The sequence below is a fragment of the Tachypleus tridentatus genome, chromosome 13, assembly GCF_004210375.1.
Source record: "Tachypleus tridentatus isolate NWPU-2018 chromosome 13, ASM421037v1, whole genome shotgun sequence".
Lineage (NCBI taxonomy): Eukaryota > Metazoa > Arthropoda > Merostomata > Xiphosura > Limulidae > Tachypleus > Tachypleus tridentatus.
In genome coordinates this window covers 256046647-256064606 of record NC_134837.1, presented here as the reverse complement: position 1 = coordinate 256064606, position 17960 = coordinate 256046647, and the positions used below count along the sequence as shown (strand labels likewise).

The following is a 17960-nucleotide window of genomic DNA, read 5'->3' as shown; positions in this document are numbered from 1 at the left end:
AAAAACTTAAAAACTTGCAAATATTTGCACTACTGAAACGCCAAGAAAAACAATAGTTGCGCCATTATTTTGTTATTATTTCTATGCGAAAATTGTGGTGCGAAGAATTTTGAAAAATCGTGGAACAAATTCCCGTTAACTCTAGAAACAAAACTGGCGAAGCTGTTGAGTGTAATTTTACAGATCAGTATGCAAATTATCAAACTTAAGGAAGAAACTAAGTAATCAGAAACGACTCCAGCAAGTCTGTTTTTTCTGGTCTTTATTTTGTATTTTGGTTATAAAATCACAGTTTTATCCGTTATAAAGTACTGTGATGTTCCAAAGGAACTTTCAAAATTCCCCCCAAGAATTAATTTAATATTCCACACACACACAAGCAAAGATAAAATAGAAAATGAAAATACTGTGGTTATATTTGTTTAAGCGTTGTTGTCCAACGATTTAAAACTGGGATTTTATTTGGTATAGCCAACGTTATGCTAATCATAGCCTAAATGCCAATTTGAGGTAACCCTATGGTTTAGTAACCGCTAACAGCGGTAAGTCTTAGGATTCAAAACGCAATAATTAGGGGTTTGATTCCCCTCGATGGATACAGCAGATAACCTGATGTGGCTTTGCGAAAGAAACCACACTACACCTTTGGTTCAAATTGGTCCAACTTTAATTTCAAACCACTGACAAGAAGGAAGGCAATCAGTCAGAAGCACCTGCTGCCTACACGGCTAGTCTTAACCAACTAGTCTAATATGCTGTCATTTTTATAACGTACCTACAAGTGAAAATACAGAACCTGCTTACTGGACTCAAAATTTGGACTTTTCGTTTCACAGTTCGGCATGTTAACTATTAGACCATAATCAATTTATTTTTAAAGCACAGTTAAAGAGAAACTTTGTAAATATTTATTGCTGGTGTGCTTCAGCCATGTCATACATATTCTCTGTATCGTATTTAAACATAACTTGCCCATTAGTATTTTGGCTCGGCATGGTGAGGTGGTTAAGTCACTTCACTCGTAATCCGAGGATAACCGGTTCGAATCCCCGTCACATCAAATATGCTCGCTCTTACAGCCGTGGGGGCGTTATAATGTTACGATCAATCACACTATTCGTTGGTAAAAGAGCAGTCCTTTCCTTTAATTTTACACTGCTAAATTAGAGGAGGCTAGCGCAGTTCGTCCTCGTGTAGCTTTGGTAACACTAAAGTCTGGTGGCTAGTCGCTGCTATACACTTTATGTCAAACTAAATATACTCTTCTACCTTGGTACCACTAAAGTCTGGTGGTTAGTCGCTGCCGTATACTTTATGTCAAACTAAATATACTCTTATACTTTAGTAACATTAAAGTCTGGTGGTTAGTCGCTGCCGTATACTTTATGTGAAACTAAATATACTCTTATACTTTGGTACCACTAAAGTCTGGTGGCTAGTCGCTGCTGTATACTTTATGTCAAACTAAATATACTCTTCTACCTTGGTACCACTAAAGTCTGGTGGTTAGTCGCTGCCATATACTTTATGTGAAACTAAATATACTCTTATACTTTAGTAACATTAAAGTTTGGTGGTTAGTCGCTGCCGTATACTTTATGTGAAACTAAATATACTCTTCTACTTTGGTACCACTAAAGTCTGGTGGCTAGTGGCTGCCGTATACTTTATGTGAAACTAAATATACTCTTCTACTTTGGTACCACTAAAGTCTGGTGGTTAGTCGCTGCCGTATACTTTATGTGAAACTAAATATACTCTTCTACTTTGGTACCACTAAAGTCTGGTGGTTAGTCGCTGCCGTATACTTTATGTGAAACTAAATATACTCTTATACTTTGGTACCACTAAAGTCTGGTGGCTAGTCGCTGCTGTATACTTTATGTGAAACTAAATATACTCTTCTACTTTGGTACCACTAAAATCTGGTGGTTAGTCGCTGCTGTATACTTTATGTGAAACTAAATATACTCTTATACTTTGGTACCACTAAAGTCTGGTGGTTAGTCGCTGCTGTATACTTTATGTGAAACTAAATATACTCTTATACTTTGGTACCACTAAAGTCTGGTGGTTAGTCGCTGCTGTATACTTTATGTGAAACTAAATATACTCTTCTACTTTGGTACCACTAAAGTCTGGTGGCTAGTCGCTGCTGTATACTTTATGTGAAACTAAATATACTCTTCTACTTTGGTACCACTAAAGTCTGGTGGTTAGTCGCTGCTGTATACTTTATGTGAAACTAAATATACTCTTATACTTTAGTAACATTAAAGTTTGGTGGTTAGTCACTGTCGTATACTTTATGTAAAACTCAATATTTTCCAAATAAAATACATAGCTACAAAATGTCTGCCTCATTTTTATCTAAAATCGCTATCTTCTGTTTATATGATTCTTGCCAATCATTATATTCAGCTTTAAGGACAGCTACTCTATTTGCAGCATATATAAAACTATCAACCATCAGCCATTACCTTAACTGCCAATCCAGTGCTCGAAACTACGGCTTAAAGATATTTTGTTGTTGGAGACAGTCTAGACGTTAGTGTAACATGGTCGAAATCGATCATACAGTGGTAAAACACAATAAAAACAACTAATCCTGTTAACAGTGCCGTATCCTGTAGGGCATGAGCCCTATACATAAACAAATGTTATGTGACGTCAGTAGAATGGCAAAAAATAAGTTAATAACCGCTATGGTACAAATGTCATGCCTGCCAAATAGATATTAAACTGCATCCATGACCTGTATGCAGCTATATAGGTGTTTGTTTGTTTGTTTTGTAATAAGCACAAAGCTACACAATGGGCTAACTGTGTTCTGCCCACCACGGATATTGAAATCCGGTTTCTAGTGGGGTGAGTCCGCAAACATGCTGCTGTATCACTGGGAAACAACTATATAGGTATGCATGTGGTAGATTATGAGGGTCCACATGAACTGCAGATTACACTAAAACGATTACATGTGATTGGTTGGTCACACAGCCGCTGTTTCTTGCTAGTTAGTCAAATTAACTTAAATGCTACATTACACACTAATGCATTTCGTAATATGGCTCAGGTTTTAGTACAGTACTCACAGCTATTTTTGCTGTAGACTGGTACAACAATATTAAATTATAATAATAAAGAATAAGAAATGATTTGTTTTTGAATTTCGCGCAAAGCTACACGAGGGTTACCTGCGCTAGCCGTCCCTAATTTAGCAGTGTAAGACTAGAGGGAAGGCAGCTAGTCATCACTACCCACCGCCAACTCTTGGGCTACTCTTTTACCAACGAATAGTGGGATTGATCGTCAAATTATAACCGCCCCACGGCTGAAAGAGCGAGCATGTTTGGTGCGACAGGGATTCGAACCCGCAACCCTCAGATTACCAGTCGAACGTCTTAACCCGCTTGGCCTTAACATTCCTCCCATCATTTTATCTGTATGCTGAAAAACTGGATTAGAAGTCATATAAACTCTTACGTCACCCTCACATTCTGTACAATGTAATTCAGAGATAGGCCCGGCGTGGCCAAGCATGTTAAGGCGTGCGACCCGTAATCTGAGGATCGCGGGTTCGCATCCCCGTCGCGCCAGACATGCTCGCCATTTTATCCGTGGAGGCGTTACAATGTGACGGTCAATCCCACTATTCGTTGGTAAAAGAGTAGCCCAAGAGTTGGCGGTGGGTGGTGATGACTAGCTGCCTTCCCTCTAGTCTTACACTGTTAAATTAGGGACGGCTAGCACGGATAGCCCTCGAGTAGTTTTATGCGAAATTAAAAAAAAAATTCAAATTAGGAACAAACTTAAACAAATTTTACGCTTTTAAAAACTTAAAACCTTGCAAATGTTTGCACTACTGAAACGCCAAGAAAAACAATAGTTGCGCCATTATTTTGTTATTATTTCTATGCGAAAATTGTGGTGCGAAGAATTTTGAAAAATCGTGGAACAAATTCCCGTTAACTCTAGAAACACAACTGGCAAAGCTGTTGAGTGTAATTTTACAGATCGGTATGCAAATTATCAAACTTAAGGAAGAAACTAAGTAATCAGAAACGACTCCAGCAAGTCTGTTTTTTCTGGTCTTTATTTTGTATTTTGGTTATAAAAACACAGTTTTATCCGTTATAAAGTACTGTGATGTTCCAAAGGAACTTTCAAAATTCCCCCCAAGAATTAATTTAATATTCCACACACACACAAGCAAAGATAAAATAGAAAATGAAAATACTGTGGCTATATTTGTTTAAGCGTTGTTGTCCAACGATTTAAAACTGGGATTTTATTTGGTATAGCCAACGTTATGCTACTCATAGCCTAAGCCTAAATGCCAATTTGAGGTAACCCTATGGTTTAGTAACCGCTAACAGCGGTAAGTGTTAGGATTCAAAACGCTAAAATTAGGGGTTTGATTCCCCTCGATGGATACAGCAGATAACCTGATGTGGCTTTGCGAAAGAAACCACACTACACCTTTGGTTCAAATTGGTCCAACTTTAATTTCAAACCACTGACAAGAAGGAAGGCAATCAATCAGAAGCACCTGCTGCCTACACGGCTAGTCTTAACCAACTAGTCTAATATGCTGTCATTTTTATAACGTACCTACAAGTGAAAATACAGAACCTGCTTACTGGACTCAACTCTTGGACTTTTCGTTTCACAGTTCGGCATGTTAACTATTGGACCATAATCAATTTATTTTTAAAGCACAGTTAAAGAGAAACTTTGTAAATATTTATTGCTGGTGTGCTTCAGCCATGTCATACATATTCTCTGTATTGTATTTAAATATAACTTGCCCATTAGTATTTTGGCTCGGCATGGTGAGGTGGTTAAGTCACTTCACTCGTAATCCGAGGATAACCGGTTCGAATCCCCGTCACATCAAATATGCTCGCTCTTACAGCCGTGGGGGCGTTATAATGTGATGGTCAATCCCACTACTTGTCTTACACTGCAAAATTAGGGATGGCTAGCACAGATAACCCTCGTGTAGCTTTGCGCGAAATTTAAACCGTTAATATTTCATCTTACTTTTGGAAGTTCCCCAGTAGCACATCGGCATGTCTGCGGATTCGTACCACTAGAAACTGAGTTTTAATACCCATGGTGGGCAAAGCACAGATAGCCCATTGTTTAGTTTAGTGATTATTTCCAAATAAACAATAATTTTGGAATATTCCCTTGTGTACTTATTGTGATAGTTAGAAGAAAATGAAAGCTTTTACTCTAATTAACAAACATAGAAAAATATTTTTAAAAAATGTTCTTTCTCACGTGGAAAATCAAATTTCAAGAAAAATATTTGAAAAATGTTCACGTGCTTTTTGTTTTAAAGCAAAGCTACACAACGGTTTATTAACACTCTCCGATATGGAGACTCAAATCTCGGCCTGGCATGGCCAAGCGCGTAAGGCGTGCGACTCGTAATCCGAGGGTCGCGGGTTCGCGCTAAACATGCTCGCCCTCCCAGCCGTGGGAGCGTATAATGTGACGGTCAATCCCAGTATTCGTTGGTAAAAGAGTAGCCCAAGAGTTTGCGGTGGGTGGTGATGACTAGCTGCCTTCCCTCTAGTCTTACACTGCTAAATTAGGGACGGCTAGCACAGATAGCTCTCGAGTAGCTTTGTGCGAAATTCCAAAAACAAACAAACAAACGAGACTCAAATCTCAAGAAAAAAATATTTAAAAAATGTTCACGTGCTTTTTGTTTTAGAGCAACGCTACTCAACTGTGGAGGGAGACCAAACCTCGAATTGCAGCGTTGTTAATCTGTAAAGATACTTCTGTCTGTATTATGATCTTGTGCGTAAATTTAGTGTAAAAAACATGATATATTTTTCTAAAAAACTGTATTTCTTGTAATTTAAAATATATTCCATACAAATTCATGTCTTCACATTTTATTTTTTCAGAAACAGACAAATAATGAGCACAAATATAGATAGATACATACACGTGGAAAGTAATTGGTTACGTTCGTTCTTATGGCATACACACACATATGTACAATTATTTAATTTGAAAACAGTTTAGAATTTCTAATCATGATGAACTAAAATGAGTGTTACTTATACCATTGAAAACCGTAAAGAAGATTCGGTAGGAATCAAAAGTGATTATTAGTTGACATAATTCACTTTAACACTTGTTATACCAAGTTAAATATATTAAACATTTCTAGTCATAAAGCATTAAAAGCATATACCTGATATTACTATAAGTTTTCTTTGTTGTTGTCGTTTTACACAGGTTACAAAACCTGAATACTTCAACCTGTCTGGCTACACCGACAAATTTGTTTCGAAAAGCAATATTTCCAAATACAAGAGTTATATAGATAACAATTCAAGTTCCCAGTGGAAGGAGTTTAATAATGGAATATAGCTTCACACCTGGCTGTGACAACCGCTTCAGTTCTTTATAGTTAGTGCACCTGAATGTTCTTGAAAGATGTGCTGAGAAATTAGGCTTAGTTACTCGAGAACACCGTATGACATAAACATGGCGGTCTCTTTCACGTGTGATGACCTCCCAGTCACTGTGACGTTTACCTGACAATACGTTATGGGATAATCGTCTCACTAAAATATTTACCTGACAATACGTTATGGGATAATCGTCTCACTGTGACATTTACTTGAAAAAAAACAACTTTAAGAGATAATCACTGAAATAACCTTTAATATTTCTTGTAGAACCAAGTAAGGTAGTGGATCTGAATCACCAAAGCACCCGTATATCAGTCTTTCTCTAATCCGGCCTCATTGAAAATTCATTACGTCACACTTTTGACCCATGTTGCTTGACGTCTAACATGTAACAGAACTTACACGTGTTTTACGCAATGCAGATCACCTGTTGAAGAATTAATAGGGTTAAAAAATAGTCAGCGAGATGAGGAGGTAGTCCAGTTAACAACTGGAATGTACTATTTTTTACCCTGCTCCTGTAGTTTCACACAAACGAGCAAGAAAAAATAGTACATAAACTATTGCAGTATTTACATATATTACACCACAAATTTATCTGAACATGTCCACACATTAGAAGATTTATTACACCACAAATTTATCTGAACATGTCCTCACATTAGAAGATTTATTACACCACAAATTTATCTGAACATGTCCACACATTAGAAGATTTATTTCAATGTTTATTAATGACAGTAAGGAAAAAAAAAAACATTCCGAAAAGTTTCATTAAATTCTAGTTTACTTTTCTGGATATATTTATATTAAAGTATTTTTATAACGCTAAAAATTAGGTTTCGATGCTCTCGGTGGGCAGATCACAGATAGCCCATTTTGAAGCTTTAGGGTTAACAATAAAACGAAGATAATCTGTTGATTGTTGACAGTTTTTTATTTAAATATTGATTTCTCGATCGCAGGTACAACTACTAACGGAGCAGCAAGTACTTTGTCATGCACCCAACGGCAAAATCGTTATTTTAAAAAGTAAACCAAAACCTTCATAGGAGGCTTACCGTCGTATCTGAAAATTGAACAATAAAATACGTACGGTGGATATCTTACAATTAGACAACCTGATCGTTAATAAGAGAGCAATAAACTACACAACGAATTACGTGCGGGGATCGAACCCTGAGTTTTAACATTATGAGCCCTGAAGCTTACTGCTATGTCACTGGAAGGATAACACCAATAGAGTTAACCCAATACCTTGAAGAGTCTGTCTGTTTGTTTTTTCATTCAGAGCTAAACCAAAAACATTTTCAAGCTAAGTAACATCACTGATTTTATTTTAGCAACAGTAAAATGCTTCACTACGTTATGTCATAATAAATATGGTACATGTTATTAATTGATTCGCAAGATAATTAATTTGATCACATTTATACAAACTGAGTTGTTTTTTTCCGGTTGCTCGACCCATTTCACAAAAGTTAACATAGGTAAGCGTGTGGCAATCGAAGATTAGACAGTTAAATAATTCATAATTTTTTATAGAATCGTAATACGTGAATATAATTCTCGGTAAATGACACAGCTGTATTAACAAATTTAACATGGCGATGAAATTTCATAAAGTAACCTACGCAATGTTGTATCATAAAACATTGAACTTAGCAATCTGGTTCCATTAAAGTGCCTCAAAATTAGATACTTTCAATTGCTAATGGTGATGTAATATGTTATATCTCTCTTTGCCTGATATATTGATATGTGAAATTAATTATTTTATTTGGGCGTGTTTCAATGATTTGTATATATACACACACCAACTATATTCGTTATATATAGTCTTGACTGTTCGCTCCATTAGTTGATTGCTATGTACGTTTCACGTTTTCAATTCCATTTCAAATATTAATACGCCAAAAATTAAAAAAAATAGTCACTCAGGCTCGAGAGACGATATAACCTAAAGTTCATTTGCTAAAATATAGCAACTATTGTTGTTTGTTAATGTTCTTGGTTCTGGAGAGAAAATGTTATCTAACTGATGTCAAGAGTTCTCAAATCCATATCATGGTAACTTCACGGTCACGAGACAGTGATAATGGATAATTTGCTGTCTTCTATAACCTAACCTCCAGCGAACCTTACAAGAGAAATTCTCAATTCATTGTTGCTTGAAACGTACTGAACCAGTCATTCACCAGTGTTACTAAGTGTACTAATTTGTAATCTTCCTGTATTTGAAACAACAAGCAGCGAACTAGTTATGTTAAGAAAACTTAAGCTTATAACTCATAATAATCGTTACAAACATATTAAACTGTTTAAAAGCATTGCTATCTGTGCATTGTAACTAATGTTGTTCGACCCGAGTCTGCACATAAGCATTAAAACGTGATCAGAACTAGCTGGTTATTTATTCAGAGCCTAACAAAGTTTGTTTTTTTTTGTCCCGTTATTGAAATTTAAATTTTCTGATAAAAATTAATACAACACACAATACAATATATAAGCCAATGTGTACATCTGATCAGAAGCTCCTATATCCTATAACGGATAAATTAAAACCAGATGTACATTAAGATTGGAATAGACGCTCACTAACAACAACAAAAGTACAGTTCATTCGCTTAAATATTTAAATATCACATAAAGCTCCGTGGACAAACTTAATGATTGGTCCCTGTTCGAATGATACGAGAAACTACTAATGAATATATTTATTTTGCTTTGCGAAAAAAAACAAAAACAACAACACGTGCTTAGCACCAAATCTCTTGTTTCTACAAGTCATTCGTTAAACACAGTAAAGCTAACCTACGTAGGTTTTTGTCAATTGTGTAACATATCACTTTTGGTTGGAAATTTGTCCACAGACTTATCCAGTATAAACAAGAAGAAATCCAACAATACATAAACATATAAACAGTAGAAGAATTTGATCAACATCGCTATTTTGGTATATAATGCGACGAACAATGTCATAAAGACGTTAAGCTTCAATAAAATACAATATTAACATCTCTAAAGCCAAATCTTTAAGATGTAATTTCATTAGGACTAAAACTCAAGCAAATAAATAAATAACTAAGACAAGTACATTTCCTTACAAAAAATATAGGCCATTAGCGCCTGCGCAGTAACCATTAAATGACTGCTTCCATTTCGTACTTTGTGACATGTAAGCTCAAATATATATATAATGTATAAAATCGTATTTATCACATAAATAGCTTAAGGTGCATTAGAACAACCATCGTCTTTGAAAAAAGTATGAACGTTAAGCAGACGTCTAGATTTTGAGAATCTGTGTAAATAGTCTAGTATTTATAAGTTGCATTTGTTATAGTAGACCTATTACGTATACGTTGAACTAGTCTTGGAATATCTTTACACAAATCATGCAACTTTCATTAAACAAAATGCACTTTCTTGGTCTGTTGTCAGGCCACCTTCATGGACAAGAAATTTGTAACATACGTTTAGAAAACGTTCTGTGAGTATATTTATATATATATTTATCACAGCATTTTGTAACAAAATAAGAGCATGAAAAGTACATTATGATGAAATGCAGCCAGAAACGACGCCGAGTTACACTTGTCAGTTTCACAGAAGCACATGTAGCCGGTGTAGTCTGATTCACTCATGCACACGTGGTCGACAAGGAATAGGTTGATTTGGAGCCTCGCTGTGCACGTCCTCTGGATAACCTCTTGTGCTGAAAAATACGAGAAAGAGAAAACGAAACATAACCACAAGAAGCAAAGGCATCTCAGCGATACGACATGAGGATTATGATAAAATGGGCATGAGATATGAACACAGAACTTATTACTTAATAAAGACGAAGGTAAGTTTGAGGAATGATTTCAAACTACCAAACGTCACTTAGAGAATGAAAATGTTTACTTCACTTTCTATAAAATAATCTTTTAGCGAATCAAGTGCATTTTCCTCAGTTATCTGTTTCGTAATACTTAAGAGGTGAAAAACATAAATAAAATAGATTTACCGTCTATTATCTTCACTGACGTCATCGGAAGCATTTCTTTTATTTATTTTTTTTTTGGGTGATGAGTAATATTAATAAGATAAGCAAATCATGGGGTCACTAGCTAGAAGAGAAATAAATTTATTTCCTACCGACAAAAAATAAAAATAAAAAGGGAAGGACAGGAGGGAAAACAGAGAAGAAAACGAAGGGTAAATTATTTTGTTTGTATATCAGTAATCTAGTTTATCTTCCTTCGTTTTATTATTCAGATTTAAAATTTAACTTTATAAATTCATTTGGTACCGTGATTGTATGTTCCTTGTATTGTATGTTTGGAAATTGTATTTACAATGAGAAAAATATTGTATTTTTGTGAAGGGGTTTCTCCATCGAAATCGTTAAAAAATTAGGCCCAGAGATAGAAATTATACAAAATGTTAAATATAAATCAAACAGAGTGGTGGGAGTGGCAACGTTGTTTTTTTTTTTGTGGGAGGGTTTGTTTTCTTTTCCACGTTTTTCCTCCCTACAAAATTCTGGCTGGCTTCGGCCCTGTGGGTTACAAAACAACTCTACCTTTGGAACGCTTTTGTTTGTTTTGAATTTCGCGTAAAGCTACACGAGAGATATCTGCGCTATCCTTCCCTAATTTAGCAGTGTAAGACTAGAGGGAAGGCAGCTAGCTATTCATCACCACTCACCGCCAACTCTTAGGCTACTATTTTACCAAAGAATAGTGGGGTTGATCGTAAAATTATAACGCCCCCACGGTTGAAAGCATGAGCATGCACTTGAAACGGTATTTCGAACACAAAAAGTTGTGTATTTATTTATAACTAGCATATCGGTCTTCAGCCTCTGATTTTTATCTTGAATTCTGTAAAACCTCCAAGGACACCGAGATAAATTTAAATACATGTATGAAAAACAACAACATGCATAGCAACGTGCCATTTTTTTCTAGTGAGAAAGCGATAAAAGAACTAAAAACACAAGCCCCGGCATGGTCAGGTGGTTAGGACCCTCGACTCCTAATCTGAAGGTCGCGGGTTCGAATCCCCGTTGCACCAAACATGCTCGCCCTTTCAGCCATGGAGGCGTTATAATGTTACGATCAATCCCACTATTCGTTGGTAAAAGAGCAGTCCTTTCCTTTAATTTTACACTGCTAAATTAGAGGAGGCTAGCGCAGTTAGTCCTCGTGTAGCTTTGCGCGAAATTCAGAAACAAACGAACAAACTAAAGACACGAATCCTTACGAGTTTTATTTTTCGTCACTATCTTGACACAGCAGCCACTACACTTGAGAAGAGGAGGGTTGTCCCTCTCAGGATGAAGTGTTGTAAAATTGAAGGGATCTTTACAACGAGGGTCTGTCCTGGAGTCACACTCATAGCATAAAATCGTGGAATCTGGATAGAAACATAGCATAAAATGTGGAAGTAATTCCTTATAAAAAGAGTTTTACGTTTTAAATACATGTTACAACTAATTAGGAACACTTCATCAACTCACAACTTAGTTATCTCGTCATCTTAACTGATCTTAACAAATCACCAGTTGTTAATCATTTTATGACTGAAAATAATTTGTTTTAAAATGAAACGAACTGGTTGTCGAATTACCAGATCGGTAAGAAAACATAAACACAAATATCACACATGTACACGAATCTATGTAATTGTGTCTAACAATATTCCCAATGGATCAGAATCTATTTGGTGCAAAATTTACGTTACTGTTTCATCTCACGGAATATAACTTTTACTGGTATAAATACCACTGTTTTTTGTATAGAAACAAAACGATTCATAACCTAAGACTCTCGCAGTGTTGAGGAATGGAATGCAAAAAAAGAAAGGTTAGATTACAGTTATGGTTTTTCTTCACAAATTATGATCATTTTATTTCCTACAATATAGATTACGTACGGGTAAAATTTGAGAAGATCAAAGTTATTGGCTCATATATTCGAATTACTTTAGTTATTGTATACAGCAATATATTACTTCCTTGTTACAATGGTTTTTTACACACAATGTAACATAGGTAGCGACCTAAAATAACAAAAGGTGGCGAAACTTTGATATTTTTATTTTATTTTATTATAACGTCCAAATTTATGGCTTGCCTCTCAGCAGGATGTCACGTGATCATCCACGCATAACTATAAACTTTCCGTTCTGTCTTCCAGTCTCAACTGAGCAAAACATTGGGCAACAATCTAGGACTAATAAAGATGGCGATACCAACAATGCAAAAATCAAAAATACAATGTGACAGTAACGATGTATATGTTAGTGGGATATAACAATGATCCTTGTATCTGTCAGTAAGAATACAATGGTCCTTCTATCTCTAAGTAGAGTAACAGTGGTCCTTCTGTCTGTTATTATGGTAACAATGATCCTTGTATCTGTCAGTAAGGATCCAATGGTCCTTCTATCTCTAAGTAGAGTAACAATGGTCCTTCTGTCTGTTATTATGGTAACAATGATCCTTGTATCTGTCAGTAAGGATCCAATGGTCCTTCTATCTCTAAGTAGAGTAACAATGGTCCTTCTGTCTGTTATTATGGTAACAATGATCCTTGTATCTGTCAGTAAGAATCCAATGGTCCTTCTATCTCTAAGTAGAGTAACAATGGTCCTTCTGTCTGTTATTATGGTAACAATGATCCTTGTATCTGTCAGTAAGGATCCAATGGTCCTTCTATCTCTAAGTAGAGTAACAATGGTCCTTCTGTCTGTTATTATGGTAACAATGATCCTTGTATCTGTCAGTAAGGATCCAATGGTCCTTCTATCTCTAAGTAGAGTAACAATGGTCCTTCTGTCTGTTATTATGGTAACAATGATCATTGTATCTGTCAGTAAGGATCCAATGGTCCTTCTATCTCTAAGTAGAGTAACAATGGTCCTTCTGTCTGTTATTATGGTAACAATGATCCTTGTATCTGTCAGTAAGGATCCAATGGTCCTTCTATCTCTAAGTAGAGTAACAATGGTCCTTCTGTCTGTTATTATGGTAACAATGATCCTTGTATCTGTCAGTAAGGATCCAATGGTCCTTCTATCTCTAAGTAGAGTAACAATGGTCCTTCTGTCTGTTATTATGGTAACAATGATCCTTGTATCTGTCAGTAAGGATCCAATGGTCCTTCTATCTCTAAGTAGAGTAACAATGGTCCTTCTGTCTGTTATTATGGTAACAATGATCCTTGTATCTGTCAGTAAGGATCCAATGGTCCTTCTATCTCTAAGTAGAGTAACAATGGTCCTTCTGTCTGTTATTATGGTAACAATGATCCTTGTATCTGTCAGTAAGGATCCAATGGTCCTTCTATCTCTAAGTAGAGTAACAATGGTCCTTCTGTCTGTTATTATGGTAACAATGATCCTTGTATCTGTCAGTAAGGATCCAATGGTCCTTCTATCTCTAAGTAGAGTAACAATGGTCCTTCTGTCTGTTATTATGGTAACAATGATCCTTGTATCTGTCAGTAAGAATCCAATGGTCCTTCTATCTCTAAGTAGAGTAACAATGGTCCTTCTGTCTGTTATTATGGTAACAATGATTCTTGTATCTGTCAGTAAGGATCCAATGGTTCTTCTATCTCTAAGTAGAGTAACAATGGTCCTTCTGTCTGCTCACTTTTTCTGCAAAAGGTTCCCTTTTCTTCTCATCCATTTCTTGAACATGACTATCTGTAAAAAGTTTCTTTTCCTTCTGACCCATTTCTTGAACGTGGTTTTCTGTAATCAAGTGAAACTGGATCTCACAAGAACTTTAACACTAGGACTTAACCGTACAGAACCTGACTTCACTGTAATCACTAATATTATAGTCCTACTTACAAAGAAGCACATAAAATACTTACATAAGCACTCTTCCTCTGCTCTGGAGGTCCATACGAACATCAGAAAAACTGTAACAAATATACAGAAACAATGAAATGCCGAATTTTTCTGTTTATTAATAACGCTTGATAATAAAACAAAGGATTAGTGAAACAATCAGAAGAAATTTAACCCAAATATTTTTCTTTACAAACATAAACATAATTCTCAATTCTATACTAATGTCATTCTTAAACTTTATGGCAATCGAATCTACGTGTAGCCCTTATTTCTGTTTTACAAAACATGCAAGTTTCACTGTTATGTAATTAAAGTTCAAAGCAACCAGTTTTGTTTTTATTTTTTCTAAGTTCTGTTTCATCCACTGTGAAAAATTAGGTGATAATTTTACAGGACCGTATAAAATGCGTCAACTGTGCCATACTTGTCGTAAAACGAGTCAGTCACATAATTACCCTAAGTAGTATCTGGTTATTTGTTTGTAGTTAAGCGTAAGAATACATAGAGATATCTGTGATCTGCTCACCACGGGTGTCGAAAGCTTCGAAAGATGAAAATAAGAAAAGGGAAAATAAAAAACCTTTTTAGCATTTAATAGGGAAAATGTGAACACTATTAAATTAGCCTAAATACTAGCTGGTCAAAAGTTTAAGACCATACCGAAACGAAGCGTTAAGAGGTAAACACGTAACTAAATTTAGTCATTTGTGTTCAAGCATTAGCGTTGTCAACATCTCCCACTGACATCTCCCGTGTTACATTTGGTAAAAACATGGCAAAGGCTAAACCGTTGACAGAGTTTGAACGTGGCAGAATTGTCGAGCTGCAAAAGCAAGGTCTCTCTCAACGTGCCATCGCTGGTGAGATTGGGCGTAGTAAAACTGCTCTTGCAAATTTATTAGAAGACCCTGAGGGATACGGAACGAGAATTTCAAGTGGTTGGCCCAAGAAAATTTCGCCGGCGTTGAGCAGGATGAATCGATGGGTTGTCCAGCAAGACGCCAGCCGATCGTCGAACCAGCTTAAGGCCTTTACGGGCGCAGAATGCAGCTCAAGAACAATAAGTCGGCATCTACGAGAGAAAGGCTTTAAAAACTGTAAACGTCTTCAAAGGCCACGCCTTCTTCCACACCACGAAACAGCTCGATTAAAACTTTGCTGAGAAGCACCAAACATGGGACGTATAAAAGTGGAAGAAGGTTTTGTTCTCTGATGAGAATAAACTTAACCTGGATGGTCTAGATGGCTTCCAACGTTACTGGTACGATAAGGATATCCCACCGGAGACATTTTCTACACAACACAGTGGAGGAGGTTCCATTATGATCTGGAATGCTTTCTCCTTCCATGGAACAATGGAGCTTCAGGTTATACAGGGATGTCAAACAGCAGCTGGCTATATTGACATGTTGGAGAGAGCATCCTTATTGACTGAAGGCCCTCGCTTGTATGGAAATGAGTGGATCTTTCAGCAGGACAACACTGCAATCCACAATGCCCGCAGGACAGAGGACTTTTTCATGGCGAATAACGTGATTCTTTTGGACCATCCAGCGTGTTCGCCCGAACTGAACCCCGTTGAAAATGTTTGGGGTGGATGGTAAGGGAAGTCCATAGAAATGGACGTCAATTCTAAACAGTACATGATCTTCGTGAAGCCATCTTCACCACTTAGAATAACATTCCAGCCAGCCTTCTACAAACGCTTATATCAACCATGCCAAAGGGAAAGTTTGCAGTTATTCGCAATGATGGCCATGCAATTCACTACTGAGACCTCTTGTTGGGCATTTTCTACCCTGTTTAGGACTTCTTTTTGTATGGTCTTAAACTTTTGACCAACTAGTATTTAGGCTAATTTCATAGTGTTCACATTTTCTCTTATTAAATGCTAAGAAAGTTTGTTTTTATTATTTTCCCTTTTCTTATTTTCATCTCTCGAAGTTCTACTCAAATAAGTGGTTGAGTCTTACAACGCAAAATGCATATTTTTTCTTTATGTTCGTTGGCCTTAAGATTTTGGCCAGCAGTGTGTGTATATATATATAGCATTAAGTGGCCTTAATCTATTTTTATTTCTTTTATATATGTTAATAGGTGAGATATATTTAGGACTATTTTCATCATGTACGCTAAAACGGTTGAGTGTACACAACAATATGATATTAACTCTGAGGCCATTGTTTAAGTATTTTAATAAAACACAACTGAATATTGTATTGCTATTCACAATGACGTAATAAAATTGTAAGGCCTAGGATATCAATAATAATCTATCGCTATAGTTTAAAATAACAATGACGATTTACAGTATAATTATTTTGATATTATTTATTTGAATTTTAATTAATGTGAATAGAGAAAAATATTAAGTTATTATTCTTTCATTAAAGAAATGGAAGAATAATTATCATTGAAACACTTATCATTATGTTCCGTGGGTTAAAAATAGTTTAATTTTTTCTTAATACTATTTTATATTTGCCAACTTGAAATTATTCCAATTTGCCTTAGATATCTACTACTACTAAATCGAAACACTAAACTAAATTTGAAGTGATTGGAACCTTCTTATAAATGTCTCTTCTTTTTTTTTCAATGGACTGGAGATCAGATTAGGTTTATAGATAAATATTAAATTATTTTAAATACGCAACGACAGTGCAAATCGCAAAAAAAAATAACCCGACCATAATATGCTCATAGTGTTGTTTATTTTTAATTATTTCCAATTCAATAAAATCTAAAAATATCCCATAGCAACCATCCCAAACAATATTGAATATATTACGAGAACAAGAGTGGTGCCATATATTAAACATTTCTCCGTTTGGAATAGCCTTACTGTTTAATTCAAATAAATACTTTCAAATCAAAAACACGAAACGTACCTAGTATTACATTCCATTTTCTACAAAATAAACTGCGTAAATATGATGCGTTAAACATTCTCGTCCTGAAGTTGCTTTAGTTTAACCATACATAACTTTTCGTTGCCATGAACGCAAACACGCTAATCACCATGCGTTATACCCTTTCACTGAGCAAGTGCCATGAAGGAGGAATTTCTGCAGAACGCAAGGAAATCTTTACTCCTTGAGGCTCAGGAATTTCCATTACTACTGGCGAAATCCAACGAAACAAAGAAAATAAAATATTAATTTTTATTTCACGTACTAAAATTATAACATTTTCTTTAATACTAAGATAGATTCAATTCTGACGTTTATATGTTTGTGTTTTTTATTATTATTATTTTACACACTGCAATAACGCTTACAGTAGTTACAAAACTCACTCATCTCACGTTTTAATCAGTTACTTGTAAATATATGCTTCAGAATCAGTATCTCTCAATAATACAATGCAGTCAGTGGTGACACAACGTGTTTTGCTGTTCTGTGCAAACGCTGACTGTGCTTTTTCCTTACCCCGCCTTTATAAGAATTCTACATTATTTCCCTCCCAAGAACTTGCACGTGCATTATCCAAAGTCTTTACCAGCCCTACCTGATTGTGATTGGTTGACTGGCTGGATTCGGAACATATTCAGCATTGTGCCATTTTGTTTAATTTGATAGCATATAATCCTGTGAGAGTACGTTCCACCAAAACTCGCAGAACATGATCCGGATTCTTAAAATTCGGGCGTGATTGGTTTTTATT

At 35.8% G+C, this 17960-nt stretch overlaps 1 protein-coding gene across 3 annotated transcripts; it reads right to left on the bottom strand.

The window, feature by feature from the left end:
• Positions 1–5896: 5896 nt before the first annotated feature.
• LOC143238442 (UPAR/Ly6 domain-containing protein qvr-like) lies at positions 5897–17559 on the bottom strand. Of its 3 annotated transcripts, none has more exons than XR_013020583.1 (5): positions 17186–17557; positions 14315–14362; positions 11694–11846; positions 6607–10158; positions 5897–6563 (listed from the first exon to the last, which is right to left on the bottom strand). XR_013020583.1 is itself a non-coding variant. In XM_076478670.1 (5 exons), exons 1-5 carry the CDS (start codon positions 17241–17243, stop codon positions 6850–6852), a joined length of 438 nt encoding a protein of 145 aa, XP_076334785.1. In that variant the 5' UTR covers positions 17244–17559; the 3' UTR covers positions 5897–6849. The 3 variants fall into 3 exon arrangements, 2 of the variants coding, with proteins under 2 accessions (XP_076334785.1, XP_076334784.1); XM_076478670.1 differs by having other exon boundaries at positions 5897–6867; positions 9998–10158; positions 17186–17559; XM_076478669.1 differs by having other exon boundaries at positions 5897–10158.
• Positions 17560–17960: the final 401 nt, after the last annotated feature.

Coding starts and splice junctions, on each gene's coding strand:
- LOC143238442 (XM_076478669.1), bottom strand. CDS start 17,243: ATGTTTAACGCATCATATTTACGCAGTTTATTTTGTAGAAAATGGAAT. Junction 11,847..14,314: donor AGCAGAGGAAGAGTGCTTAT/GTAAGTATTTTA, acceptor GTTTCTATCCAG/ATTCCACGATTTTATGCTAT. Junction 10,159..11,693: donor AGTGACGAAAAATAAAACTC/GTAAGGATTCGT, acceptor CGTATTTTTCAG/CACAAGAGGTTATCCAGAGG.